Source organism: Molothrus ater, chromosome 26, assembly GCF_012460135.2.
Source record: "Molothrus ater isolate BHLD 08-10-18 breed brown headed cowbird chromosome 26, BPBGC_Mater_1.1, whole genome shotgun sequence".
NCBI classification, from domain to species: Eukaryota; Metazoa; Chordata; class Aves; order Passeriformes; family Icteridae; genus Molothrus; species Molothrus ater.
Genome location: NC_050503.2, coordinates 1,615,306 through 1,642,395, shown reverse-complemented (window position 1 = coordinate 1,642,395; position 27,090 = coordinate 1,615,306). Strand labels below are relative to the sequence as shown.

General features: G+C 50.9%; 1 protein-coding gene across 1 annotated transcript; it reads left to right on the top strand.

Annotated features, from left to right (window-relative positions):
• Positions 1-26,452, top strand: BTBD2 (BTB domain containing 2). Its single transcript, XM_036399552.2, has 9 exons — positions 1-612; positions 7,201-7,320; positions 10,729-10,885; positions 14,513-14,618; positions 15,420-15,617; positions 19,789-19,981; positions 21,535-21,622; positions 22,801-22,947; positions 23,822-26,452. Exons 1-9 carry the CDS (start codon positions 26-28, stop codon positions 23,981-23,983), a joined length of 1,758 nt encoding a protein of 585 aa, XP_036255445.1. The 5' UTR covers positions 1-25; the 3' UTR covers positions 23,984-26,452.
• Positions 26,453-27,090: the final 638 nt, after the last annotated feature.

The window sequence follows — 27,090 nt, the reverse complement described above, 5'->3', positions numbered from 1 at the left end:
CCCGGCCGGCGGCGGCGCCCGCCCCATGCGCCGCTGCTGCCCGGCGCTCTGCATCCGCACCGCCATCGACGCCACCGCCATCGACGCCACCGCCGACATCTCCGCGGCCCTCGCCCCCGTCCCCGTCCCGCCTGCCGCCGTGTCCCGCCCGCCGCTGCTGGTGCTGGTGCTGCTGCAGCGCCGCCCCGCGCCGCCCGCCCCCGCGGCCCCGCCGCACAAGATGGCGGCCGGAGGGAGCGGCGGCCCCGGCGGCCTCTCCTCCTCCTGCCCGCAGCCGCCGCCGCCCCCGCCGGGCAACGGGGCCGCGGCCGCCGCCTGCACCAACGGCGCGCCCGCCTCGCCGCCCGGCCTCACCTACAACCAGAGCGGCGCCGCCAACCCGCCGGCGGCCAGCGGCGGCGCGGGGGGCCCGGCGGCGGCGGGGGCGGCGGGGGCGGCCGGCGGGGCGGGCGGTCCTGGCGGGGCGCTGCAGCGGGAGCCGGTGTACAACTGGCAGGCGACGAAGCCGACGGTGCAGGAGCGGTTCGCGTTCCTCTTCAACAACGAGGTGCTCAGCGACGTGCACTTCCTGGTGGGGAAGGGCCGCGGCTCCCAGCGCATCCCGGCGCACAGGTGGGGCGGGGGGCGCGGGGGTCCCACGCGTGGGGATCCGGGAATGCGGGAGGGATGAGGGATGAGGGGTGCGGGGGCACCCAGCCCCATGGCCCTGCGGGGTGGCCGCGGGTCCCGGGCCTCGGGAGGGTCATGGGGGCCGGCCCGATGGGCCTGGGGTCGTCCCCTCACTCTCCCCACACTGATAAAGGGAATCGCCTGTTTATTTGACAAAAGTGCCCCTCAGGCACCGCTCCTCCTCCTGTCAGGGATCACCCTCTCAAGCCCCAAATTGCCCTTCGAGGATGGTTCGTCTCCCCCTCCTCCCCCACCCCCCGTTATCCCCTGGGGGAATTGCTCACATATTGCCTCGGGAATTGCATCTTTTTCCCCTCACTTCCCACCGGAGATTGCTGTCCTCACCCCTCTATGTTGTTCCTCAGGGAATCACTCCCTTATCCCCCAAAACTGCTTCTCAGTGATTGCTCCCTTTGCTCCCTCGTGTTTCTCCTCAGGGAACTGTCCCCTTATCCCCCAAAACTGCCCCTCAGAATGTCTCCTTATTCTCAGAACAGTTCCTCCAGGATGGCCCTTCATCCTCTTCAGGGATGATCCCTTTGCTCTCCATCGGGGATGGCCCCTCATCCCCAAACTGCCCCTCAGCCATGGCCCTGGGAATGCTGTGGGTTCTCCTGCAGCCCCGGGGTGTGATGTGCCGTCGAGTGGGGTACAGCGGTGCAGGGTTTGAGCTGCTGCACCTCCCCTGTGAGGAGAGAAAAGGGGGTCACATAACTGCACCCCACATTTCACCCCCTGCTCAGGGACACGTCCTGAGCACAGGACCCCCACTGTGGTCAGTCAGTGCTGTCCCAGATCTCTCCTAGCCTTGGGTCAGTGTTGTGCCTCTCCTCAGGGTCACCAGCTCAGGATGCATCCAGGGTTTGGGTGAGAGTGTTTTATCCAGAGGGATGGAGTGAGTAGGACAGGCGCAGCATGGAAAACCCCACATCCCTGGGTGTCACTTGGAAGTAACTCTTGGTTTGGTGGGAAGCAGAGGAGAGGAGGAGGAGTCTCCCTCATCTGCCTGATCCCTGCTGACAGGGATCACCAAAATCTTTGAGACCATTGGGGATGGAAATGAAGGAACAATGATTCAAGACCCCACATTTCAGGTGGAACATTTTAATTTTAAAATGACCTTTATTGAATCTTTCCTGAAGCCCTGTGTTTTGTGGGTTAATCCACTACCTGTGAAGAGCTGTGTTGAGAATGACACCTGGGCCTGAACAACCGTGGTGGTTAATGCTTAGGGCTGAGCTGCCATTTAAGAATTTGCAGCTCAGAGGAGCTGGGAATCGCCTCCACCTGGATGATGCAGATCTGATGTGGCTGATTGACATTCAGCTGGTTCCTTGGGGGAGCTCCAGTGAATCCATGTATGCCACCCTCTTCCTCCCAAGGAAGAGCTCAGAGATGGAACCACCTTTTTTAACTGGGTGAGGGAGGTTCCTTGGTGTACCTGGAAGTGGTGCTTGGCAAAGGGAGCCTTGTTCCAAACAGTTTCAAATTATTGCTTTTCTCCTAAGTGCTCATGTTACTGGAAGTTCCCCCTTCAGATTTCCCCCTTTTCTCTCACTTTAAGAACAAACCACACTTGTTCTAGGCTGGTTTTAGAGTTTAGGGTGTCAGCTTTGCTCTCTTATAATTTGAAGCTTAATTAGTATTTGGGTAAGCTTGGTCCTGTCCTGAGAACTAGGCTTGCTGGGTGGGGACAGGTGCTGTTCAGCCCAGAAATAAATGGAAAATAAATGAAGATTTGAAAAAAAAAAAATCGTCCCTGAAGTGAGATGCTGCTTAATTGCTATGAAATTCATCTGGTGCTCTGGGTGGTAAAGATAGAATGGAGTGTGTCATGGTATGACATCCCACCTAAGGGTTGGTTCTAGAGATTCTAGTAAAACTTGTCCATATGATGTTACAGCTGGGATATCCTTGTGATTTATGAAGTCCTGTGGTTATTTCAGAAATAAGAGAGCCGAAAATAAAACCACCCAGACCCCTCCTGTGCTCAGTTTTCCCACAGCACCTCTACAGCAGAAGATACTTTGGGTTGGAATTGAGTTGCAAAGCAGCCATGGGTTCAATTGGAGAGGTGCTGTTTTGTTTCAGTGGCCAGGGCAGGTGTTGGTGCTTTGTCAGATGTCTGAAATCATAAACTCATGGAGTTATTAATGCTGGAAAACACCTTTAAGATCATCAAATCCAATCATCAGCCCAGCACCACTATATTCACCAACAGACCATGTCCCCAAGTGCCACATCCATGTTTTTTGAACACTTCAGGAATGGTAACTGCACCACCACTCTGAGCAGCCCATTCCAGTGCTTTACAACTTTTTCTGTAAAGACATTTTCCCTAATATCCAATCTAAACCAGCCCTGGCACAATAGTGCACAGTTCCCAGGTAAGTATTTCTGCAGTCTGGTTTAATTGTGTAAACTTTTAAACCAGGCCAGGTACCAAGCATGGGTGCAGGAGGAGCAACTCCTAAATAGAGTTCTTGGACAGCTCCTTGTGATGCCTTAAGGAGTGGTCTGCAGCATCCTGCCTGTCATCCTTGATATGACTTCATGGTGTGCTGGGAATGGCTTTAGCAGCAGCCTGGGAAGCACAAATAACCCAAGAGATACAGTCCTGTGGGAGCTGGAAGTGATGGTGATTCCTGGTCTGTCTTCTCCTGGCTGGAGCTGAGGGAATGTGGAGGGTTTGTAGGTTGAGGTAATGAAGTGGGGTGTGCCCAGTGAGCACAGGTGATGTCCACAGGTGCTGGTGCCAGAAGAGGTTTCTGACAGAGCTGTAGCTTCAGGTGTGTTTCTGAGTGCCCCTGGAAAATTCAGTTAATGGCCCTAATCTGAAAGGAGGGGAGATTTAGATTAGGAAGGAATTGTTCCCTGTGAGGGTGGGCACAGGGTGCCCAGAGCAGCTGGGGCTGCCCCTGCATCCCTGGCAGTGCCCAAGGCCAGGCTGGACAGGGCTGGGAGCAGCCTGGGACAGTGGGAGGTGTCCCTGCCATGGCAGGGGTGGTTCTGGATGGGCTTTGAGGTCCCTTCCCACCCAAACCAATCTGGGATTCTGTGGCTCAGCAGTTCCTATCAAGCCACAGAAACAGATAAAAGAAACCTCCCAGAGCAGCTAAGAGCTGCTAAGCAGCTAAGACAAAATAAAACATTCATTTTGTGTGAGAGCCCAGTTTGAAGATAAAAGGTGTGAATGGGTCTGACTGAAGGGTCACCTGCCCAGGTATCTGCAGCCCTGAGAAGATCAGGTGTTTCCCACATGGAGGAGACTCCAGACCCTGTGGAAGTTCCTTGCCTACCTTGAAGCAGGCCCTGTCTCTGAGCCTTCAGCTCATTCCCTCTTGCTGCTGAATCAGCCATCAAGAAGATGGGATGGCCTTAAATTTGTTTTTGACGTCAAGGCCAGGCCGAGCAGCTGCCTCGAAGCTTCGTGGCACCAGCATGGCCAAGGTCAACACATTGATTAGACCCAGCAGTAAGAGGGGAAGGTTTTTTGTCTCTCTCCAGATCTGCTTCATCGAGCACAGTATCAATGGGATTAGAAATGTCTAAACCTCATCAGCCAGGAGTTCCATGGGTCTCGTAATTAAACTTGTTAATTGGCCAGAAAATAGGGCCTGAGAGTGAGCAGGGCGAGCATGTGGGGATGCAGCCCTGTGTGTGCTCCAGCCTGGGAGATCTACAGCTTGGTGACAGCCTGAGTGAGACTTGGCTGTTGTTTCCAAGAGTCTCTTCTGAGCCCATCCTGGCTTTTCTCAGGCATGCATTCACTCACAGTTCCTGTGTCCCATGGCTCCTGCTTCCATGCAGGGCTGCTCCTGCCTCCTGCTCCTTTCACCCAGGGTCTGCATCCTCTGCAGCCAGCACACCATCATCATCAGCAGCAGCTTCTCATCACCTCTGGTGGCACCGAGCTCCAGCATGTCATGTGTTGCTGTGTTCCTGTGCCAGCTCTTCTGGAATAGATAATTTAAGGTTTCTCTGCAGTGGTACAGATGGAGGAGGGGGCTGTTCAGCAGCAGTGGGGTAGCTGTGGTTTAGAGTGGTTTCTTTTGTTATTGGTGTTACTGTAGTGCCTGGAAAGGGAGCAGCACTGGTGGGTGTGCAGATGAAACCAGGTGACAAGGGGTGCCAAGGTGAGCATGAAGCAGTGAAAGTTGTGACAGGAAACAAAATAGCAGAAGGAAAGACATTTTCTTGCAGGCCTTCCACAGCCTGTAGTCAGCTTTGGATCCTTTTGAAGACAAATTAAGCTCAAGGAAGTTCCTGTGACTCTTACCACTGACAGTCAGTTTACTTTGGCTCTTCCTGGTGCAGAGGGAATGAGGAGAAATCAGGTGTTGCTTTCTTAATTCTTTAGTTCTATTTCTGCTTATTTCTCTGCCTCCTTTCAGTAGTCCACTCTGTTTTGGCCACAAAAGTGTTTAAAAATAACTCTCTGTTGGATTTTCCCATCTAAAACAAATCCCATCTCTTCCTGCTGCAGACCTGCATGGCTGGGGGAAGCTGGTGGATGGTGTAGGAGGAGTGGTGAGCATCCCTGCTTTTCCTGGAGTGTCTTTAGAGCAGCTTAAGAAAACACTGGAGAGAGAGAGAGAGAGGGATTTTCTTATGTTAATTATGTTCTCTTAGTGTTTTAAGGGAACTTCAAATGTGGAGTCCTGGGTTTCTCTGGCACTTCCCAGGATCCTATTAGGGCTCAGCAGTTTACAAAATCTGACTGATTTGTTCCCGACTGAAATGGAAGCAAACATTTGAGAGTTTTTTTAAATGAATGCCCTTTTCAAATAGCTTCTGAAAGCTCTTGCTCATTGAGGACCTGTACTGTGCTGGCTGTGAGAATGAAAATTGGAGAGTGCAATTAATATATGTTAATTTTTAGTATCAGACAAAGCCGGCAATTGTTTTGCCACCATCGCTGCTTTTGGAGGAACAAGGATTTTTGTTTCATCTGGCAATTCTGGTATTGTGAGGAAGGTTTTTATTTTTCTTGACATTTTTCTTGAGAATGGTTTGACAGAAATATGCATGTGTGTACTTTTTGTAACCACTGTGGTTTGTCCCGAGCTCCCTGAGCCCATCAGGAACAATGAGCCAGCTCGTCAGCCAAACTCCATCACAGCAAATGAGCCTGGCACATCCATGGAGCTTCACTCCATTGTATCCCTGGGAAGCCTCCTCTGGATGGGAGGGGAGGGAAAAGCAAGAAAAGAAAACATTGTTTAAATGGAAATTTCCTACTTTTAAAAGTTTACTTAATTTACTTAATTTCCTGTTAAACCTGACTGAAATTCCCCCGAAGTGCTGGACTTTCCTTGGGCTGGAGGTTTCTGCCCCATGCCTGCTGTCTTCTGTGGATTTCTGCCTGCAGTTCTTGCTGCTTCTCTGGAAGTGTGCATCAAACCCCTGCAGCAAGAACCTGGAATATTCCAGCTTTTTCCTTTTCCTAGTTGGTAGAGAAGTGGCTGTAGTCATCTCCTGCAGCCTGGGCTGCTCTGCTTCCTTTCTGTGCTGAGCTGTGACCTTCAGTTTAACTTCAGGGAGCTGCATGGTGGCAGACACAGGAATCCTTCATGGCAAAAAGCTCACTTCTGTATTTTTGAACAAGAAAGTTTTCAAAATGGCTTTCTAAGTCCTGAGGCAGGTACAGTAGTTCAAATGTACACAGGCCCCTCAGCAGCCCAGGCCTGGGCCTCCTCCTGAAACAGGAGATGTCTGTTGGGAGAGGGGATCATCTTGTTTGCATGGGAGTGCTGGGACATAATTTTTGGTATCAAACCTGTTTTGTGCAAGTTCCTGCTTTCAGTCTCTTTAGAGCTGATAGCATCCTTCTCTGTGCCAGTATTACCATGTAAGCTCCCAGCAGTGCTGAGGTTTGTGTGCACCTCTCTGTGCTGGTTTGCTCTGAGGGAGGTTTGTTCTTCCCTCTGGGCTGAGCCCAGAGCAGGTTATCCATGGAAGTGCTCAGCAACATGGGGAGGGCAGCTCCCGTGCCAGGGCTTGGCCTCTGCAGCTCCTGCTGCTGCTGCTGGTGCAGTTTTGTGTTTTGGGAGCTTGCTCTGCCATCACCAGAGATGTGTGCCTGGGCCCGTGGGTGACAAGTTTTATATAAGTGTTTCCAGTAGGTGACTGTGGGGAATTGCAGCAAGACTTGGGCTCTGTTTACTGGAAGAACTTGAACTCCTTAACTTTGCTGTTCCTTTGCTTCTCAGCGTTGGGATGATACATAGGCTCCTACAGGGGCTTTACAAAGCATGTGTATTCTATTCCATAATTCCCAAAATCTGGCCTGTGGGGAACCATTCCAGTGCTGTAGGACAGGGCTCAGAAGGAACTTCCTTGCAGCTTTGGTGCTTTGCAGCAAGCCTGACCCTCCCTGCTCTTGCAAAACACTTTTGCTTTAACTCCACAAACGATTTGCCTTCCCCGAGGGTGGCTTTGGAGATAAGCAACCAGCCTGGGATTATTTTGGAATATAAATATGATTTAACATAAGGTTTTATTTGCATGTTTGTTTTTTCTGCACGTTAGGTTCGTGCTGGCCGTGGGCAGCGCTGTCTTCGATGCGATGTTCAATGGTGGGATGGCCACAACCTCCACAGAGATTGAGCTGCCTGACGTGGAGCCTGCTGCCTTCCTAGCTCTGCTCAAGTAAGCTGCTTCTAAAGCACAGCATAACTGGGATGCACAGATTCAGTGTAGCAAAAAATGGTTTTAATGAAAGCAGGGAAGTATATGTAGAAGGGAGGTTGTTAATTTCCAAAGTGAAATGCCTCTTTGATCTGTTCAATGGTGTTTAACTGCTGGTGGTAAATCCCTGTTTTCTTGGGTAAAAGTCTACTGCAGCTACTGCATTAAAAAAAAAAAAAATATATAATATTGGCCATTGTGTTACAGCTTCTTATTCACTAGTTGGTTTGGTTTCATCCTAAACGTTCTTTGAGAGAAGAGGGGAAAAGTGATCTTTTGAAAGCTCTGTAAGTTACAAACACTTGGAGCTTGTTTAGGCTGTGAGCAAGTTGTAACAGGTAAGCAGGGGTGTGTAATAAATCTCAACCATTCCATGTGGCATCAGCCTTTGTGTGGGTTTTATCCCTCTTTTGGAGAGCTGGGTTTGAATTTACATTTCCAGTGTGTGTTGCAAGTCCATGTGCTGAAGGAGGAGGAAGAAGGGGCTGTAACATCCTATTCACCAATTCCTTTAAGCTTGGCTGGTGCTGTACAACATCCAGCAGCAATCCTGAATGGATGCTGGAAAGTCATTGTCCTGTTTCTATAGGATTTCTGTAACCTACTTCCAGGGGTTTCCAGTCCTGTGCTCTTGACATGTTCCCCACTCGCTTCCTACTGGGAGCAGTCACTATCTATAGCTCTGGCACACTTTTTGCTTTACCTTCAGAAAGTGCTTTGGTCGTGCCTGTGCTGTCTTGGAATATTTTAAAATTGATCTGGGCTAGAATGAAAGGCCAGAAATAATTGGGAGCCCCGAGCCCCTTCCCCTTTGGCTCGCTTTAAAGCAGGCACCAGCACGTGGGGAATCCCTCTAATTGGTGTGTGCCTATCAGCCATGTGGATCTCTCTGGAGTGCAGAGCTTGTAACTATCTTTAAATCAAATTCACAAATTCACTAGGTATTTGTGAGGCCCAAACATCTAGTGATTTAGAGGCAAAAATCCTGATGTTTCCCTGCCAGTGCTGAGATTTCAGCACTTGATTAAACAGAGTGATTTCAGAAGAGAACCCATCATCTCAAAAGACAGAAGTTTAGGTGGATTTCAACAGAAATATTTACATTTTTTATGGAAGAAGTCATAGTTGGATTACCTCAGTGCTTCTGAGCTGTGCCCATGGTCCAGTGACATCTGGGGTGCTTAAGTCTAGAAATGAATTTTTAAATTGCTTTTAAAATGCTCAGAGCTTGTACCAGAGGATGTTTGGGTGCTGCTTTCCAGGAGACAGCTGACCAAGTATGTGGTATGAGTTCCTGGAGTAAAACCAGTCCCTCCAAACACTGATCTGGAATGGCAGCTGATCCTTACATATGTCTCTGGACTTGGTCCAAGCCATGATCTAATGCTGTAGGATCAGAAGCTTATCCAGGGACCAAGTGCCCATCCTGAATGTTCTGCAGAAGGTCCCATCTGGATGCTGGATTGTGATGGAGTTTGTGGGCTAGTGACCTTTAATAGGTCTGCTGTAATTGTGTAAGACTATTATTATTATTATTATTATTATTATTATTATTATTATTATATCTCAAAATGAGAACACATCTGATTGTCTGGGTTTACAGTCTAAATGTTCTTTTAAATTGATACTGGGTTTTTTCACAATATCACAGTTTTTTACTCTTGCCTCTCTTGTTACCCACTGGACTGTGGTAAATAGAAATACTGACACAGTTACTGAAGTAAACAAATAACTGGTTTTGGAGCCACTGTGTTCTGTTAATCTTGGAATAGAAAGGATTGCTCAGTGCAAATGGGGCTGGGAAAGGGTGTGTGCAAAGCACATTGATTAACCTGTGGCATGATGCTGCTATTGACAAATGCCCTGGAGCAGCACAAAGCCTGCTTTCAGCAGTGAGAGTGCTTCCCTGCCTGTGGATCACACTGTTGATGCTTCCCTGAATGCCATCCTGGTCTTCTCTAGCTGGAGGAGAGGAGCTCCTCTGCTGCAGATGGGAATGCTGCCTGGCATCCCCCTGGATGAGCCCTGCTGCTGCGTGAAGCTTCCAGGAACAGCAGCCACACAACCTGCTGCTGTGTCCCCTTCAGAGAAATGCAGAGCAAAACATTGCTGGAGTTTGCAAAATATCCCCTGGAATAGGAGTGCCAAGCACAGTTAACACAATATTGCATCTCTGTGCTTTGTGTCCTTGAGATCCTGACTGGCAAATGCTCCACTGGTTAAAGGAGATACAGTAAAAAAAACTGCATGAGCTGTTCAGCCTGGAGAAGAAAAGGCTCTGGGAAGAGCTCAGAGCCCCTGGCAGGGCCTGCAGAGGGACTGGGGACAAGGCCTGCAGGGACAGGAGCCAGGCAATGGCTCCCAGTGCCAGAGGGCAGGGCTGGATGGGATCTTGGCAATCAGGAATTGTTCCCTGGCAGGGTGGGCAGGCCCTGGCACAGGGTGCCCAGAGCAGCTGGGGCTGCCCCTGCATCCCTGGCAGTGCCCAAGGCCAGGCTGGGCAGCCTGGGAGGTGTGGGAGGTGTCTGTGCCCATGGCAGGGGCTGCAACAAGACAGGTCCCTTCCCAGCCAAACCATTCTGGAATTCTGGGATAAGGACTAAACCACTGCATCAGTACTTTTACTGAGCTCAGCCTCAGTTCCTGCTGTCTCTGGTCAGTGAGTTCAGGTACAAGGGGGCTCAGTCAGGTTTCCTTTGTTTTTCACATCATGAATGTGCTTCCTTGTTTTGGCCTAACAGTGAAGGCTGGTGCTTTGCTGCAGCATGGCAGTCCTTGTTTTTCACTGCAGTTAACTCTTGCTTTATGCTGAAATTACACTGTGAGCTGTACTTAAACATCTGTGTCATGAAATGGAACAGTTCAATCTGTGAAGAGATGAGAGAGTGTGGGTAAAGCACCTCGTGTGCAGTAGATGGGTATGTCTGAGTGCTTCTCAGCACTTCTGAATTAGTAGTGTAAAATGGAGTTTTTCTTCTGAGGGAGGCAGGCAAGATTGAATCTTTGCCCTTGTTTATTCTAATTGAACAGCCAAAAATATGAATTTTAAGGGGTGCCCTTGGCCAGAGACTGTTTTAGCCTGGTATAAGGGGTAGGCTAAGAGCTCACTGGTGGTGAGATGCAAGCCAGTTTGAGCTGCTTCTTCAGTGGAAATCCCAGCTGTTAAAAGTTATACTGTAAAATGTCTGCTAAAAAAAATCTTGGTAAATCAGAGTCAGTGGAAAGGATGTGAAAACCCTTCTACCTCTCCAATAGAGGAAATGGACCAGGATGACAGGCAGAGAGGCACAAACATGTTTTCTATGAATTGAAGAGGTTTTACCCTGTTACCTTAATTCACCACAGCAATGTTTGTTTGCATGTTTTCAGATTTCTTTACTCAGACGAAGTTCAGATCGGACCAGAGACTGTTATGACAACACTTTACACAGCTAAGAAATATGCAGTTCCAGCCCTTGAAGCTCATTGTGTGGAGTTTCTTAAAAAAAACCTCAGAGCAGACAATGCATTCATGCTATTAACTCAGGTGAGTTTGTGATCCTCTGCCTTCAGCAAGGTCCAGCAGAGTCAGAAAATGGGAATTTTCTGGGTGTTCCAGAGTTGATCATCCAAAGTGGAGCAGCTCTGGCTTGCTTTGAATTCTTCCTCACAGGAGTCCAGCACTGCTGAGCAGGTTCTTACAAAGAACCATATACAGCAAACGTTGCTGCTGTTTCAGATCTTTCTGTTTCACTGTGGCAGGTGGTTCCTTCCAGAGTGTGAGCTGGGGATGGAGTTAACAGGGTGGAAAGATTTCATCTGCCAAGAAGAAAAGTGGAATGAGAGGATTTCCGTGTGTTACAGAATCAGGACTGGTAATGCTGAGCTTTCTCTCAGTGCTGTGTCTGGCTGCTCAGCCATTCCTTGAAGGACTTTTGTGCAATACTTTTCCTGAAGTGGGGGTGAAAGAAAACCTTTTCATGAATGCTTTGGTTTATTTTCCTGGGAGAGGAGCAAGGTGCTCTCTTCCTCAGCCTGTTCCAGCTCCACCTCCTGCACTGAAGGCTCACAGACCTGGAGTGTCAGAGCAGCTGTTCCTTGGCCCTGGGTCTGATCCAGTCTCTGAGGGTTGGGCTCCTCCACCTTCCACTTGACTCTTGAAGCAGCAGAGTAGGAGACAGTGTTTACAACTTCTGCTTAGTTTGGAAAAGATCAGACTTTGCATCCAGGTTGATTAAATGAGCATCACTCATCCCCATTTCCCAGCCCTATCTTCTCTCTCTGGCCCTGTCACTCTCTCTCAGACACCTGATGCCATATTGGTGACATCCACAGTGCTGTCATCTGTGTGGTGGATGGCACTGCCAGGGACACCCTGTTCTGGGTGCTGTAGGAATAAGAAGGACACAGGCTTTGTGTGTAACTTTCTTTCCTTCAGGGAATGTGCAGACTGGAGTAGCTCTGGAGGATATTTCTGAGCAGCCAGCTCAGGAAAGCTGCTGTGATGTCTGATGTTAAATAGAGCTTGCAGAGGAGTTTCCCAGCTGCACTGAGGTGGGAACCAGCACACCAAGGTACCCTGGCTCTGAGGGATTGCCTGTCTCACCAGCATTCCTGTCTGCTGGACTTTTCCCCTCATCAGGAGTACAGGTGTCTCAGGCTCTGCCTGTAGGTACCATGTGGGTGGCAGTGGCTACACCAGCAGTTGTGCAGATACTGAAGCAGTGCTGGCCTGAAGTAGTCACTGCTGAGCTCTTTGCTCAGGATTAGGCTGGATTTTTTTTTTTTTTTTTTTTTAGTTTAAATATTTGGATCAGTTCTCAAAGTAGTTCCCTGTCACACTGGTGTTTGTAGATACTTGTCACTGCTTAGGTTCAGCTACTGCTGCAACACTCCCTGCCTCCTTCTTCACCAATCCTCTTTAACCTGGCCCTTTTCCATGTGCCATGAACAGATGAGGCAGCCCCTGAGACGAGGGGGGATCCACACTGCACTTCCCAGAGGCAGATTCAGGACTTGAAGGCTCTTGATTGGGCGATGGTAGCCAAATCTGTGCCCATCTGATGCATGCTGGGGCAATTGCAGCTCCTTGGCTGCAGCTTTCCCCTTCTTTGGGTTCAGCAATTGCAATCTGAAAGATCAGGAACTGTTAGCCAGGAGCTGGGAACAGATCTTTGCCATAGACTGAAGTTTTGAGGAGGAATCTTAGGCTAGGCATTACCTCATGAGGGGTTAGAGGTGTTGGCTTTGGTGGTATTCCTTATGCAGAGATTTTTTGTGGCTTCCTGTGTCTCTGCACTTGAGTTTGTAGCTTTGGCAAGGTAATATTTCGGTTTATGGTGACTTCCTTACAGGTCACAAAGGTCCTTCTTTGGCAAAGGAGGAAGGTATCCTTGTGTTTCAGGTGCCAAAACCAAAATACTGCCTGGCACTCCATCAGTAGCACTGAGGCACATGAAATGCCAGATGGGGAAAGGCTTTCCTGATGCCTTTTGTTTGTGGCTTGTTCATTCTGTATAATCATCAGTGATGATTCCCATCTAGTTCACTAGTTCTCTGTATCAAGTCTGAGTTGTTTGAGGCAGGTCTTGCTTGAGAAATGTGCCTGATCTTGATGACTGGCTGCACCTCACTGAAAGGATCTCTTCTCACAGCCCTCTTGTTCCTGGTCCTGCAGTGTGAAAACCTACCTGTTTTCTGCTTTCACTGCATCAAACCAACACCCTCTTCAGTAAATTACAGACCTGAGATACATCTTGTAGAAGACACTGCCCTATAGTTTTGAGATCATGGACCTGAGATCCCAGGGAGAGCCCCATACCTCCAGCCTGCCCAATCTGCTGGTCCAGCAGCTGTGTCACTGGCTGTCTCAAGCAACTGCTGATCAGTGGCAGAAATATCAGAGGCAAACAGCTTTCCTAGTGAGCCCTGATCCTCTTTCATGCCAGACACACATCCAAGTGTCACTTTGATCAGCATTTTGAAACTTGGAAAGCTTGCCTGGAGCTGCTGTGGGGGAGAGCTCTGTGAGTGTAACTGGAGTCCTCACGTGTCCAAAGAGCCACTCCAGTAGTAAAGTCTGAGTCAGTCCCAGCTCTTGATGCCAAGAGTGTAAAGGCACTGGCAGCCCTCCAGCCCCTGCAGCAGGTGACAACTGCTGAAGTTTCCCTGGGCCCTGAGAAATTGTTGTTTCAGCTTCCCGTACTTGAGGTCTCAGCACAAAGATTGGCCTTGCTGAGCTCTGCGTGCCACAAGCGGGGGTGAAGGAGAAGATGCTGGAAGGCACCTCCTGAGTGATGGAATTCCCAGCCCAAAACAAGAGTTTTAAGCCTTACCTGTGGCAGCGAGTTCAAGTCTGGTGTATTCTTGTTAGGTGTGAAGTCAAGGCACTTCCTTCCTAAACAACAAAACCAAAGCACTGAAGTAAGAGATCATTTAGTGTTTTTTGTGTGTTCCACCCATTTCTGCTTATGCTGGGCACAGGGCTGCTAACACGTGGCAGTCCAGGGTGATCTGAAATGGCAGCTAAATTGTTACAAGACTTCACTTAAGGTGGGCAGAGAAATTCTGAGCAGCTCTCCAGGCTGTGTAAGGCTTTTCTTGGAATAGTAGCCTATTTTGGGACAAATTCTTTAGGGTAACTGGATTAGAGTAGCTGTTTCTGTGCAAAACATGGAAATGCACTGAGCAGGCTGTGTACCCTGTAGGGCTCCCCAGGACACACAGGCACTACTGCTACAGCTTTTTCTTGCTAATGCACAAGATCAGTGTGGATGTTCTTACAGAATAAGCTATCTCTGCATTATTCCTAGAGCAAGCAGGCCTGGAGTCACTGGGCAAAGCTTTCTTGTAAATAGAAAAATGAAGTAAAAATTGCCTGTGCTCAGCTGACAGGGTCAGTGTGGTGCTGGAGAGCACGACTGGTGCCTGCACCCAGGCTGTGCTAAAACAAAGACGTGCCTGAAGACATGCACAGCTGAACCAGGGCTGCTGCCAAACACAGAATTTTCTAGTGTTTGCCTTGTCATGCTTAACTGCATGTGAAAGGCCCAGTGGATTCCTGGTGCAGTCAGGCATGGTATTGCTAATGAAGATGGGCTGTGGGAGGGGAATGGGGGTTCTTAGAGTAAACTTTAAAATACCTTTTCTGTTAATGCTGCTCTTTCCTGCCTAGGCCCGGCTGTTTGATGAGCCCCAGCTGGCCAGCCTGTGCCTGGAGAACATAGACAAGAACACCTCAGATGCCCTCAATGCAGAGGGGTTTACAGACATTGACCTGGGTAAGCTCTTTTCCACCCCTCCCTCTCTCTCCCTGCTTTCATAACCAGCTTGTCTCCAAAGTTGTTACAGGTTAATAATGCTTGGCACTTGTGGCTTGGCTGTTCAGGAGCAATCACTTGAATAGTCTCTGGCACAAAGTGGCTGGAGACAGGGAATTTGCCAAAGAGTTTGCTGCCTTGCCTGCAGAAATACCCTGGAATCTGCTTACTTTGGTGCAACTTGAGTTTTCTGGGCATGACACAAAGCCTGCTTCCTGTGTTGATGTTGGCAGGTTTTGGGAGGGTGTAAACTTGCCTTTTTTTTGTAGAGTTGGCTTTCTTCCCCAAGTCTTTGTCAGGTTTTGGAGTTAAAAAGGTGTTGTGTTTTTGGAAGCAAGGACTGGCTATTTTAATTACCGTCTGCAGTTTCCAAACTCGCTGGGCACAGTTAATGAACATTAAAATTCAGGCTTTAACCTTCTTCTAATGAGATGGGCTGTGGAGGTAAGGCACGGGTCACCTTCTGGCTTTCATGCTGCTTGTTTCATCCAAATTTGACGTCAAGCAAGTTGCAATTCATCCTCCTGCACTTGCATTAACATGCCAATTCAGTGGGCTCTGTTTACTGCTCCAGTGAGCTCCTTGCTGATGGAATATTCAGATAAATCTTCCTCAGAGGCTGCAGGCAGCACTTTTGGGAGATGCTGTCGGCTCAGCCGCTTCCCCTTTTCCCTTGGCTGTGCACGGGGTACTCGTGGCAGGGTGCAGGGGGCTGGTTTGGGGTTCAGAGGCTGAAGCTGTGCCTGTGGTGGTGCCCTGCAGACACGCTGGTGGCAGTGCTGGAGAGGGACACGCTGGGGATCCGGGAGGTTCGCCTGTTCAACGCCGTCGTGCGCTGGTCCGAGGCCGAGTGTCAGCGGCAGCAGCTCCAGGTGATTCCAGAGAACAAGCGGAAGGTTCTGGGCAAAGCTCTCTCCCTTATCCGCTTCCCACTGATGACTATTGAGGAGTTTGCAGCAGGTAACTCAACAAAGGTGTTTCTGGCAATCCTGGTCTTTGCTTTCCCTCAGCTACAGAGAGTCAAGTCACACCAACGAGGGTTTTCTCTGTGTGTGCTGTAGTGATTTAAATATGAGATTCCCCCTGCATTCCTCCCCATTTTCCCTCATTCTGCCCCTAAAAGGCTGGAAAGGTTTCCCACTGATGACTATTGAGGAGTTTGCAGCAGGTAACTCAACAAAGGTGTTTCTGGCAATCCTGGTCTTTGCTTTCCCCTTTTCCCTTGGCTACAGAGAGCCAAGTCACACCAAAGAGGGTTTTCTCTGTGTGTGCTGTAGTGATTTAAATATGAGATTCCCCCTGCATTCCTCCCCATTTTCCCTCATTCTGCCCCTAAAAGGCTGGAAAGGGACATTTCATAAGGGCCTGGAGTGATAGCACAAGGGGGAATGGCCTCCTGAAGGAGGGCAGGGTTAGACTGGATGTCAGAAGGAAATTCTGAAGTATAATAATATATAATTCTGTAGTATTCCAGTGCCACGGGGTGTGAGGCCCTGGCACAGGGTGCCCAGAGCAGTTGTGGCTGCCCCATCCATGGAAGTGTCCACAGCCAGGCTGGACAGGGCAGCCTGGAGATGTCCCTGCCTATGGCAGAGGGTGGCACTGGATTGGCTTTAAGGTCCCTTCCAACACTCTCCTGTGATTCCATGATTACAAAATCTACTGTCTGAATCCCGTTTTCATCCATGCCCATTCTCTCATTTTAAAGCCTGTGGTGCTCCCCTGGGAAGAGCAGGGGGCTCACAGCTGTGTTTGCTCTCACAGCATGGGTGGATGGTTACTGTCCCATTCAGCTGAGAGCAAAGATCCAAACTGGGCTTCACCTGCTCCCCTTCCCAGCCATCCCGAGTGTTTAAACTACACAAAGCTGATGAAATTGCAAATAATTGGTGTTGATCATAGCCTGTTCCCAAAGAGAAATGGGAATGTTTCTCCCCATCCTCTGCCTGTGGTGGTGTCTTGCCAATGCTGTTCTGAGCAGAGCCCCATGTCTCAAAACCTTTGAAAATGTTCTTTGAGCTGCAGGCTTGGTGTTGTTTAGTCTGTGTCTCAAAGTATTTTTCAAGTTTACATTAAGATCTTGATCCACAGAGATATCTAACTCATTTCACAGCTTGGACTATAGATTGCCTTGTTTTCTTTTCATTGCTTGTTGTCTTTCACTTCATCCTCTGGGGATTCCCCTGGGGATTGGAAGCTGGCAATTGGCTTAAAGAGTTTTCATGCTAAAAAGACCCAGTGGAGCCATTTTCCAGACTGTCACTTGTTTCAGGCTGCAGTGCTGTGTACACAGGAGCAAACAGGGGCACTGACCCCTTCCTTTGCAGGTCACTTCTCAGGGCAGCGCTGGCATCAGCTGCTCAGTCCTTCATGTCCCTGTTCCCACGTGAGGAGGGCTGTTAGGAAGAGGAAAATCTGGGCTTTAGACTTGGTCCCCACTGTCTGCTTGGCCTGTCACAGCTGTGATGTGGCCTTAGGGAACGTGGTTTTCTTCAGTGAAGCAGAGACCTTTGCCTCTTTCTGCAGATCTCATTTCTTTCAGTTCTTCCTTGCGACCTTGTATCATTCTCTCAGTGCAAGGAAAGTGTTAATTTTGGCATGTTTGGGTTGAAGGCTTTGAGCTGGGAGTGCCAGTGCCCCTCCCCATGTTGTCTGTGACAAACTGCCTGTCCTACTTGGACCTTTGTGCTTTGAGACAAATTTTTAAGTTTTCTCCATCCACTTTAACCTAAAAAATGAACAAAATCCCCAAACCTGGGGGGCTGCAATGATCAGCTGTTCCTTAAACAAGGAATTAACTTGGAATTCCTTCAGCTTTGTCCTTTTTCTGAGTTTCTTAGTGACTCTGATTTCTGTGGTGATCACAGCAGAGAGAGGAGAGAAACCTTTCCCCTCCACACCCCTCTCCCCCAAAAGCCAAGAAAAGAGGGAATTTTACAGCAGTGGTTTCACCAGTTTATTGTATAATCTGGTATCAAACGTGGGTTTTGCATGAAGATGTTTTAACTGGCAAATGTGTCCCTCCCTCCCCTTAGAGCAGGTAATTTGAAACATTGCAGAAGTGAGTTGCAACAACACAGGATAAGTTCAGACACATCAACGAGGCTGATTTTCTGCTGAACAAAGTATCCAGAAGCTCATTTACCTTTGAGGAGTCGACTTTTTGAATTCTTGAGTCTCTCCCTATTGCATCATTGGACCAGGTTATGTCTGGGTAATATCAAGCTGAATTTAACCAGCTACAAGTAGTTTTGGACCTAGAAGGAGCTGGGCATTTGTTCCCCACGTTGAAGAGCATTTAACTGCTGTTGTTTCCCCACTACTCAATGGTCTTGTTTCTGTTGAAAGCCTTGTGCAAACAGCTGCAGAGAAGCTTTTGAGTGTTAGGCTAACAGACTAATTTTATCCAGTTTCACTTTTGAAAGTATTTCAAGTAGTTTGCAAAGATTGAGTTTAGCATCAGTGAGTTGGTTGCCCAGAGCAGCTGGGGCTGTCCCTGCATCCCTGGCAGTGCCCAAGGCCAGGCTGGACAGGGCTTGGAGCAGCCTGGGACAGTGGGAGGTGTCCCTGCCATGGCAGGGGTGGCACTGGGTGGGCTGTAAGGTCCCTTCCAACTCAAACCAGTCTGGGATTCTGTGATCACTCTGGAAAAAATGTCTTGTTACTGGAGAAAAGATGAGAACATGCCCCAGCTCTTGCTGAAATCATTAGCATTTTTCCCAAGGTTCTACAATAAAGGTATTCAAATGCAAGATGTGGATTAAATGCCTGAAGGAATGAGCTGAACCACCTTTGTCTTGAGTAAAAATTCTCTTGAACTTTTTGAGTTGATGGTAACTGCATGACAGCTCCTCTCCCTCCTCCTCATGGTCCTCCATTGTGTCTGAGCCACCAGTGGGGATGTTTGGAAATCCCTGTCTCTTACCAATGTTGGCATTTCCAGGAGTGGGGCAAGGATCAGCTGTATACTTTTGGGTTTTTTTGGTAGCCCAGTGCATTTGGGCTCTACAGAGCTGGGCAGTTAATCACAGCTCCGTGTTCCACGAAGGCTCTGCAGCCCATGACTGCCCTGTGGATAAAGGGCAGCACCTTTGTCTGGGATTTAATGTCCTGATGCACCACTGGGATCCCATCTGTGATGGGGGTTTAGCCTGGAGCCAGCTGCAGGTCAGGCTTGTTTCCTCATGAAAATCCCAGAGGATTCCTTCTGCTTATGCAGTTCTGGGGCCCCCAAGATCAGAAGGGTCCAAAGCTGTTGGAGAGTGTCCAGAGGAGGGACACGGAGCTGGGGAAGGGCTGAGGAGCAGCTGAGGGCACTTGGCTCGTTCAGCTCCAGTACCACACCTGTCCAATCTACCAGAATAAAAGCTGGAGAACAGCTACATCTGCACAAGCAAGAGACAAAAAACACCTGTTGAAGCTAAAAAAATATACTGGTACAAGAACACTGAAAACTGTACTACTGTGGGCACTGAAAAATTTTGAGCAAAAAGATAACAACTTTTAATTTCCAGGAAGATGGACTCTGCAAAAACCTTTTAGAAGGGCAAAATAGGAGGAGAGAAAAAACTAATTCAAGCATGGTGACTGCACATGTTCATGATTAAGGAGTTCCTTCAACAGTCTGAAGATCCAACAGCTTATACCTACAATACCAGAAGGGTCCAAAGCTGTTGGAGAGTGGCCAAAGGAGGGACACGGAGCTGGGGAAGGGCTGAGGAGCAGCTGAGGGCACTTGGCTGGTTCAGCTGGAGCCCAGGAGACTGAGGGGAGGCTCCTGGGGGCTGCAGCTCCTGCCCAGGGCAGGCACAGGGGCAGGGGCTGAGCTCTGCTCTGGGACAGGGACAGGAGCCCAGCAAGGGCTGGAGCTGGGCCAGGCCTTGGCATGGAGCTCAGGGCAAGGTTCTGCCCCCCGAGGCTGCTGGGCACTGCCCAGGCTCCCCAGGGAATGGTGCCAAGGCTGCCAGAGCTCCAGGAGCTCCCAGGGCTGCTCAGGGTGGGGTTCTTGGGGTGGCTGTGCAGGGATGGGGCTGCACTGATGATCCCTGAGGGTCCCTCCTGACACCAGGACATTCCAGGACCCTGTGGTTCCCTAAGGCTGACAGCAGTGCCCCTCCCCTCCCCTCTGCAGGGCCTGCCCAGTCGGGGATCCTGACGGACCGGGAGGTGGTGAGCCTGTTCCTGCACTTCACCGTGAACCCGAAGCCGCGGGTGGAGTTCATCGACCGGCCCCGGTGCTGCCTGCGGGGCAAGGAGTGCAGCATCAGCCGCTTCCAGCAGGTGGAGAGCCGCTGGGGGTACAGTGGGACGAGTGACAGGATCAGGTCAGCTCTGCGCCCATTCCCACCCCTGGACTCGTGTTCCTGAGCTTCCCACTGCTCTAGCTCTAAACACTCAAGGTTCTGTGCTAGACCCCGAATTTCCACGTGTGAGCCCAAAGGGAAGGTGTTCTGCTGGGCAGAACCAGCCCCTGATGCACTGACCTCCATGGTGCTGCCACTCTGCATCTCTGTTGGTAAAGGCTTCCAGGAAACGTGGCTCCCAGCACAGGCCCCTGGAAAGGGAGGGAAATAACCCCCCAAGAGCTTCCTGCAGCTTCGAGGCACATAAATGAGCTGTCACCAGTTGTTCCCCTGCCATGCTTTGGGGGGGACAGGTAACCAGTGCTCCATCAGGTTGGTTCCTGCTCCAGCTGTCAGTGTGGAGCACTGAAGTGTCTGGTTGAGGCCCCTTAACCTCTCCTGTTGGAGAGAGGGGTTGGGGTAAAGTTCTGCTGACACCCAGTTTGTTCAGACCTGAGCTTGTGGACAACCAGCAGAGCCCAGTTCCAGTGACAGAGACTGGCAGGTGTGGCTGGAAAATGGTGCTTTGCAAAGGTTGTGTTCCCAAAGCAGAAAATGAGAGCAAGACAGGAGGGAATGAGGAAGCCTTGGGGTTCTTCCCTGCTTTGTTTTCATCGTGGGAGGAAGGGGACTCACAGCAATGAAGCTCTTCACAACTTTTAAGATGGTTCTGTTGCACTGGAGCTGTTGGTGAGATCCTCTGGTCCATTCCCCCCTGGCAGTGGGAACTGCTGCCAGCTCCAGACACTTCCTGCTCCCACCTCTAACACTCACAGCCATTTTGGAGTTTGGGTTTGACTTGGGGTTCAGCTTCTGCAGCATCAGGGTCAGTTCCAACACTGAATATTCCACGCTGGCTGCAGAGCTGAGGCTTCCAGCCTGCCCCAGGTGTTTTTTCTGGAAACACTGCAGGGCTGAAAGAGTTGGTGGATGGATGAAGAAATGCTGTTGGCAGGTTGGCAGACACTGAGGCTTCTGCTGCCTGAGAAGGTGGAGCTGTAGTGGGGCAAAGACCCTTCCCCTTCTTCCTTGGGCAGCAGGGATTTCCTGCACTCAGGAGTGGCTGAATCCTTATGTCTGCTCTTGGTCAGTTTGGAATGCAGCAAACACCCAGCAGCAGGTGAACAACTCCCCAGGGCTCAGCAGTGAAATCCCCAGTGGTGTCTGCTGGGCAGAGCTCTGTGAGGTGGGCACTGCTCCACACCCCCAGGCTGCCCTGCCTGGGCCTGGAGGGCATTTGGGGGTGCTGATGTTTTGCCACAACTTGGAAACACTTCCTGAGGCTGGACCCTGAAATTTGAGGATGGGATTGTGCAGCTTTGTGTTTCACTGGACCAGTCAGAGGTGTGAGTGTGCAGCTGATGGTTTCTGTGCAGGGTTTCACCTCTTAGTAAGGGCTGCACTTAAGTCTGTGTAGGTTTGATTAAATCAGAGATATAAAATCAGCACAAGTAGAGATATTTGTGTATCAGCTTTGTACTGGAGCAATAGAGGAGTGGCAGGTTTGGACTGACTTTCCTGCTCTGTTCCTGCAGGTTCTCAGTAAACAAAAGGATATTTGTAGTTGGGTTTGGATTATACGGATCCATACACGGGCCAACGGATTACCAAGTAAATATACAGGTAATTCTCTCTGCTACCTTAAAAACCCTGGCTGTTTTAGGGGCTGACAAACACATTTTAGTGAATCTGTAACAAAACCTGAGGTTCAGAGGGACTGTGTGTGTCCCTGGGCAGGGGGGCTGGCAGATGTAGCAGGGGCCAGATGGGGCACTGGGGATCAGCAGGATTATTGCTCTTGATTTCATTGCACACGTCATTGCAGCATCTCCCCAGCTCTGCTCCAGCTTTGGGGCAGTTGGGAGGCAGTTTGGGAAGCAGCTGTGCATGATTTCCCACCCTGAGCATGCTGGGAGAGGCTCACTTGTCTCAAGTCCATGATGATCTTGTCCAAAGAGCAGGTGGAGCCCGTGGGTGCTCTGTGCCTGCTCTGGGTGCCCCTGTGCCACCCCAGTGTGGGTCACTGCAGGAGGACTGTCCCCAGGAGAGTCACTCCAGCACACAGGGCTGGTGTCATGAGCACAGGCTGTCAGCATTTCTTCTTGACTGCCAGGGCTCATCCTGCTGCCCTGAGCTCTGGGGGGAGAAGGGTCTAAGCACAGTGTGGGCTTGCAGTGCTCTGCCAGCCTGGGGGTGAGCAGGGGACATGAGCCCACAGCTCTGTGCTGAGCTCAGAGGGACCCAGAGCAGCTGTGGCTGCCTCAGCCCTGAAAGTTCAAGTCCAGGATGTGGCTTGAAGCAACCTGGGATAGTGGTGGCATCCCTGCCCCTGGCAGGAGGGTTGGAGACGGATGATCCTTAAGGTCCATCCCAGCCCAAATTCTGTGATCATTAAGGTCCATCCCAGCCCAAATTCTGTGGTCATTAAGGTCCATCCCAACCCAAATTCTGTGGTCATTAAGGTCCATCCCAACCCAAATTCTGTGATCCTTAAGGTCAATCCCAACCCAAATTCTGTGATCATTAAGGTCCATCCCAGCCCAAATTCTGTGGTCATTAAGGTCCATCCCAACCCAAATTCTGTGATCCTTAAGGTCAATCCCAACCCAAATTCTGTGGTCATTAAGGTCCTTCCCAGCCCAAGTGTGGTTCTGTGATCATGGCATGGATGGGTGACACAAGTGATGGACAGTGCAGTCATCACAGGGCTGGTCAGTCTGGGAGTGCCTGGGGCTCAGCCTAGCTCAGGGACACTCCTGTGGGCAGTGTCCAGATGAAAGCTGACCCTTCCTGTGCTGCAGATCATCCACACAGACAGCAACACGGTCCTGGGGCAGAATGACACCGGCTTCAGCTGCGACGGCTCCTCCAACACCTTCCGGGTCATGTTCAAGGAGCCTGTGGAGATTTTACCCAACGTCAACTACACAGCCTGTGCTACTCTGAAGGTACCAACAGGGTGGGGGGAGCTGCAGGCAGGTGAGGGCACCTGCTGTAGCTCATCAGTGCAACCTGGGCATTGCTCTGTGTCCCTCAAGGCCAGTGGTGCAATCTCCAAGGTCTCTGTGTGTCCTGCTGCTGCCATGAGCTCATTGACCCCCAGCATTCAGAGCTGTTTTTTTGTGACCGTGTTCACAAAAGGATAAGGGAAGAGATGAGCATCTGACTCCATGTTTCAGAAGGCTTGATTTATTATTTTATATTTATTATATTAAAAGTATACTAAATAGAAGAAAGGATTTCATCAGAAGGCTGGCTAAGAATAGAAAAAGAAAGCATGAATAACAAAAGCTTCTGTCTCAGACAGAGAGTCTGAGCCAGCTGGGCTGTGATTGGCCATTAATTAGAAACAACCACATGAGCCCAATCACAGATGCACCTGTTGCATTCCACAGCAGCAGATAATCAATGTTTACATTGTGTTCCTGAGGCCTCTCAGCTTCTCAGGAGGAAGAATCCTAAGGAAAGGATTTTTCATCAAAGATGTCTGTGACAGTTTTTGACTTGTCTCACAGCACTGAGCAGGTGTTTGACTGGGGAGGGCATGGGGTGATTTTTTTGGTGTGGTTTTTTTGAGCTGTCAGTCCTGCAGTGTGTAATCCAGAGCCTGCTGCAGTGGCCTCAAAAAGTTCATATGTAGCTGTTGAGACCTGGTTAAACTAAGAGTTAAATTTTGATAGAGATGGGATTGAGGTCAGAATACCTGAGGTGCACATCCAGGAGGAAAAGGGAGGAACTGACATCCCCACAGCTCCAAACCCACCAGAGAGCCTGGGCAGCAGCAGGGCCCTGACCTGTCCTTGTCTTCCGTGACCCCTGCAGGGTCCAGATTCCCACTATGGAACCAAAGGACTGCGCAAAGTGATCCATGAATCACCAACAACAGGAGCCAAAACCTGCTTCACGTTCTGTTACGCGGCTGGGAACAACAACGGCACCTCCGTGGAGGATGGACAAATCCCAGAGATCATCTTCTACACATAGTGCCACTGCCAGCCCGCCCTGGACTCCACTCTTCCCTGCCACCTCCCAAACGAAATCTCTGGCTGAGTTTGACCACACCAATTGGAGCCACACTAGCCAAAGGTCCCAGTGAAATCATTTCAAAGCTCATCTTCTGCCTTGTGCTAGTGCTGCTGCTGCTCTCAGGTGCCAGGCCAGCTGGTGTCCCAGTGCAGCCCAGCTGGTGTCCCAGTACCATTTGTACGTTGTCTGTGGCTTGTTGTTTTTCACTCCTGATTAACCCTATCTAACAACGTGCGTTTTTTTGGACTGTAATGAATGTAGATGCTTTTCCACCGGTCAGAAACAAGGCAACGAGTGGCTCTGGTTGTGGTTTCACTTGCCATGAGGAGATGGTCCTGCAGACAGACTCGGTCAGGGCTGGGTGGCCTCTGCTCTGCTCCAGCTCAGCAGTCCAGGCCACACTGCAGGGCTTGGCCAGCCCGTGTCCAGCACCTTCCCTCCCTCCCAGCAGCCTCAGCACACAGAGCCGCCTTCAAACTCATGGGAAGTGGCCTTTTCCCTGAGGCTTTGCTGTTCCAGCACTACACAGGCTTGGAGACCTCAAAGCTGAGCTCCTCTGGAGGGACTGAGGCATTTTCCTGCTCTCCCCACCGATCTGTGACAATCTTCACCTCGGGCAGTTGGTGGCAGCGAGGTGACCTCCCTGCAGAGTGGTGAGGGGCAGCTCCTCCTGCATTCTGAGTCCCCGTGGTGCTGCTTCCACACCCCTGGCACATCCCAGGTGTTGGTGATGCTCAGCTCACCCCTGAGCAGCCCCAGCTCTGTTGTCACTGGTCGTTGTCCTTTGCAGAGTGCCAGGGTTTGTCAGTTGAAGCAGAAGGGCACCTGCCTCACCTGTTCCAGGGCATTCCTGCAGTTTCCATGCACGTTTCCATGCATTTCCCTCTGTTCCTGTGCATTGCTGCCTCACCCCCGCTGCCCTGATGGAAGCTGGAGGAGAGGCTGGATGTGCACCTGCCTGTTACCTAGAATGCAGCAGATGGACAAGGATTTACCAAATGGTTCAGGAAAAGGTGGAATATTCTCTGTGCTGGGGTGTGTTTGCACACTGCCTGTCGGCCAGGCACAGCAGGGGGATCACAAACATCACCTGCTGAGCTGTGGAGCTCGGTGACCTTGAAGATACCCCTTGTTCAGGCCCAGCTGCTTTTCCCCGTGGCCGGTCCTGGGCTGCCTGACCAGCCCCACCCTCACTGCCCACGAGTGAAGACCACGAGACTCTTCCTCCCCTCCTCTGGAATTAAGCTCAGCCTGGCAGGAAGAGCAGAGCCAGCGGGGTCTGCGTGGGACTGGCTGGGGTGGTGCTGCCTCAGGGCCCCTTCTCCAACCTCCTGCTCCAGCACACGGAGCCACTGCCACTCTCTGGGCAGCTGCTGCCCCTGGATTTCACTGCTGGAAGTCGCAACCTGGCTGTCCTTGGCTGGAGCACGGCTTCTCCTCCTCCTCCTGCTGCCCCAGCCGGGATCCTGGGGCTGTGCTGCCTGGAGTCTCCTCCTCAGCCCTGCAGCAGCAGCCTGGGAATGCCCTGCACCTCCTCAGCAGTAGCTGTTAGAGATGCCCAGAGTGTGTTCTGTGCTCCAGGGAGATGGTGTGAGCTGTGCATTGTCAGCCTGCTTCCAGGTGGGATGGTTCTAATATGGCCAGTACTAAAAAAATAGAAAAAGAATCCCAACCTGTGTCCACGACCTGGTGACTGAACCCGACTCAGTGCAATGCAAACAGGGCTGTGGGATGGATTCACAGACTCTGTGTCCGTCAGGCTGTCTGTGACTGTGCCTGCTTCTGTCACCACCCCTCTCCCAAGGGTGGTGGCAATGTCACTGCTGGCAGCCAGGGCTCACGTTGGGGTAGCACCTTCCCAGGGGCTCTGATCTGGGTTCTGCACCTCAGGGCATCAGGTACAGGTGGAAATAGTGGAATAATTGGAATTTGAGAGAAGCAGAGCTTGGCTCTGTGAGCAGGGCTGGGGCAGGCCCTGCCCAGCTGCAGGGGGACCTCCCTGGCTGTTCCCTGGAAGTTCTGTTGTTCTCATGATTATTTTGTTACACAGATTCTCGTCCCAAATCCCACCTTCCTGCCCTCCCTGCCCGGGGCAGGTCTGGCAGCTTGTCCTGTCACAGAGGGAGAGGAGTCAAACTCTGAACTACAGCTGAGCAACTTCTGTTCTTATGGCTTTTCTGCAGTTTGATGCAATTCTGGCTTCTGTAGATAGATGAATGTAATTCCTTGTTGGACATGCCTGTTCCCAGCAGTATGAGCCATTCTGTTGTACCACGTCACCTTCCAGCAGAGCGGGCCCCGCCCGGCTCCTGTGCTCTTTGATGAATGTATCCGATGCTCTCGTCCCGTGTTCACACTCTGCTTTTTGGCCAGCTTTGTGATTTGTAAATAGGAAAACAATAAAGACATCGAGGTTGTCTTTATGAAGTTTGGAGAATGATGGCTGCTGGAATGATGGAGGGAAGATCTGGGCCATGCTGGCTCCTGGCCCATCTCCCCCAGCTGAGGGTGTGGGGTCCTCAGCTTCCCATCCGTGGGCTGTGGGATGAGCCAGACCCTTGGGACTCCTGAAGCCTGGCAATCACTGCTGGGGAGTCCAGACCCTCAGGCTGTGAGGTGGTGGTAGGAGGGCAGCAGGATGGCACAGGGTGGGAGATGTCATTTTATGACTGAATTTCTTGAACCTGAATTGGAGGTTTTTGACAATTAAATGCACTAAAAGCTGCCTCAGCCTTTGGGGGTCCAGGCCTGGGGGGGAAGGCAAATCCTCTGGCCAGTGATTCCCAGCACGGAGAGGCTTTAGGGGCTGCTGGAGCAGGGATGAGGGCTGGGCTCTGCTCCTGTGCCCAGCACAGCTCCCATGGTCCCTCAGCTCCATGGGGGCATCAGAGCCCTGCCCTTTGCCCGAGGGAGCAGTGGGGCCGTGGTGAACGTGAGCCCCGGGGCCAGGGGCAGCTTCCCAGGGCTCCAAACTGTGCTGGAGCTCGGCCTGGGGGCCCTGCAGTGCCCGGAGCAGGGGGAGCCCAGCCCGGCTCCCTGCTGGAGGAGCACAGGGCTCAGCTGGG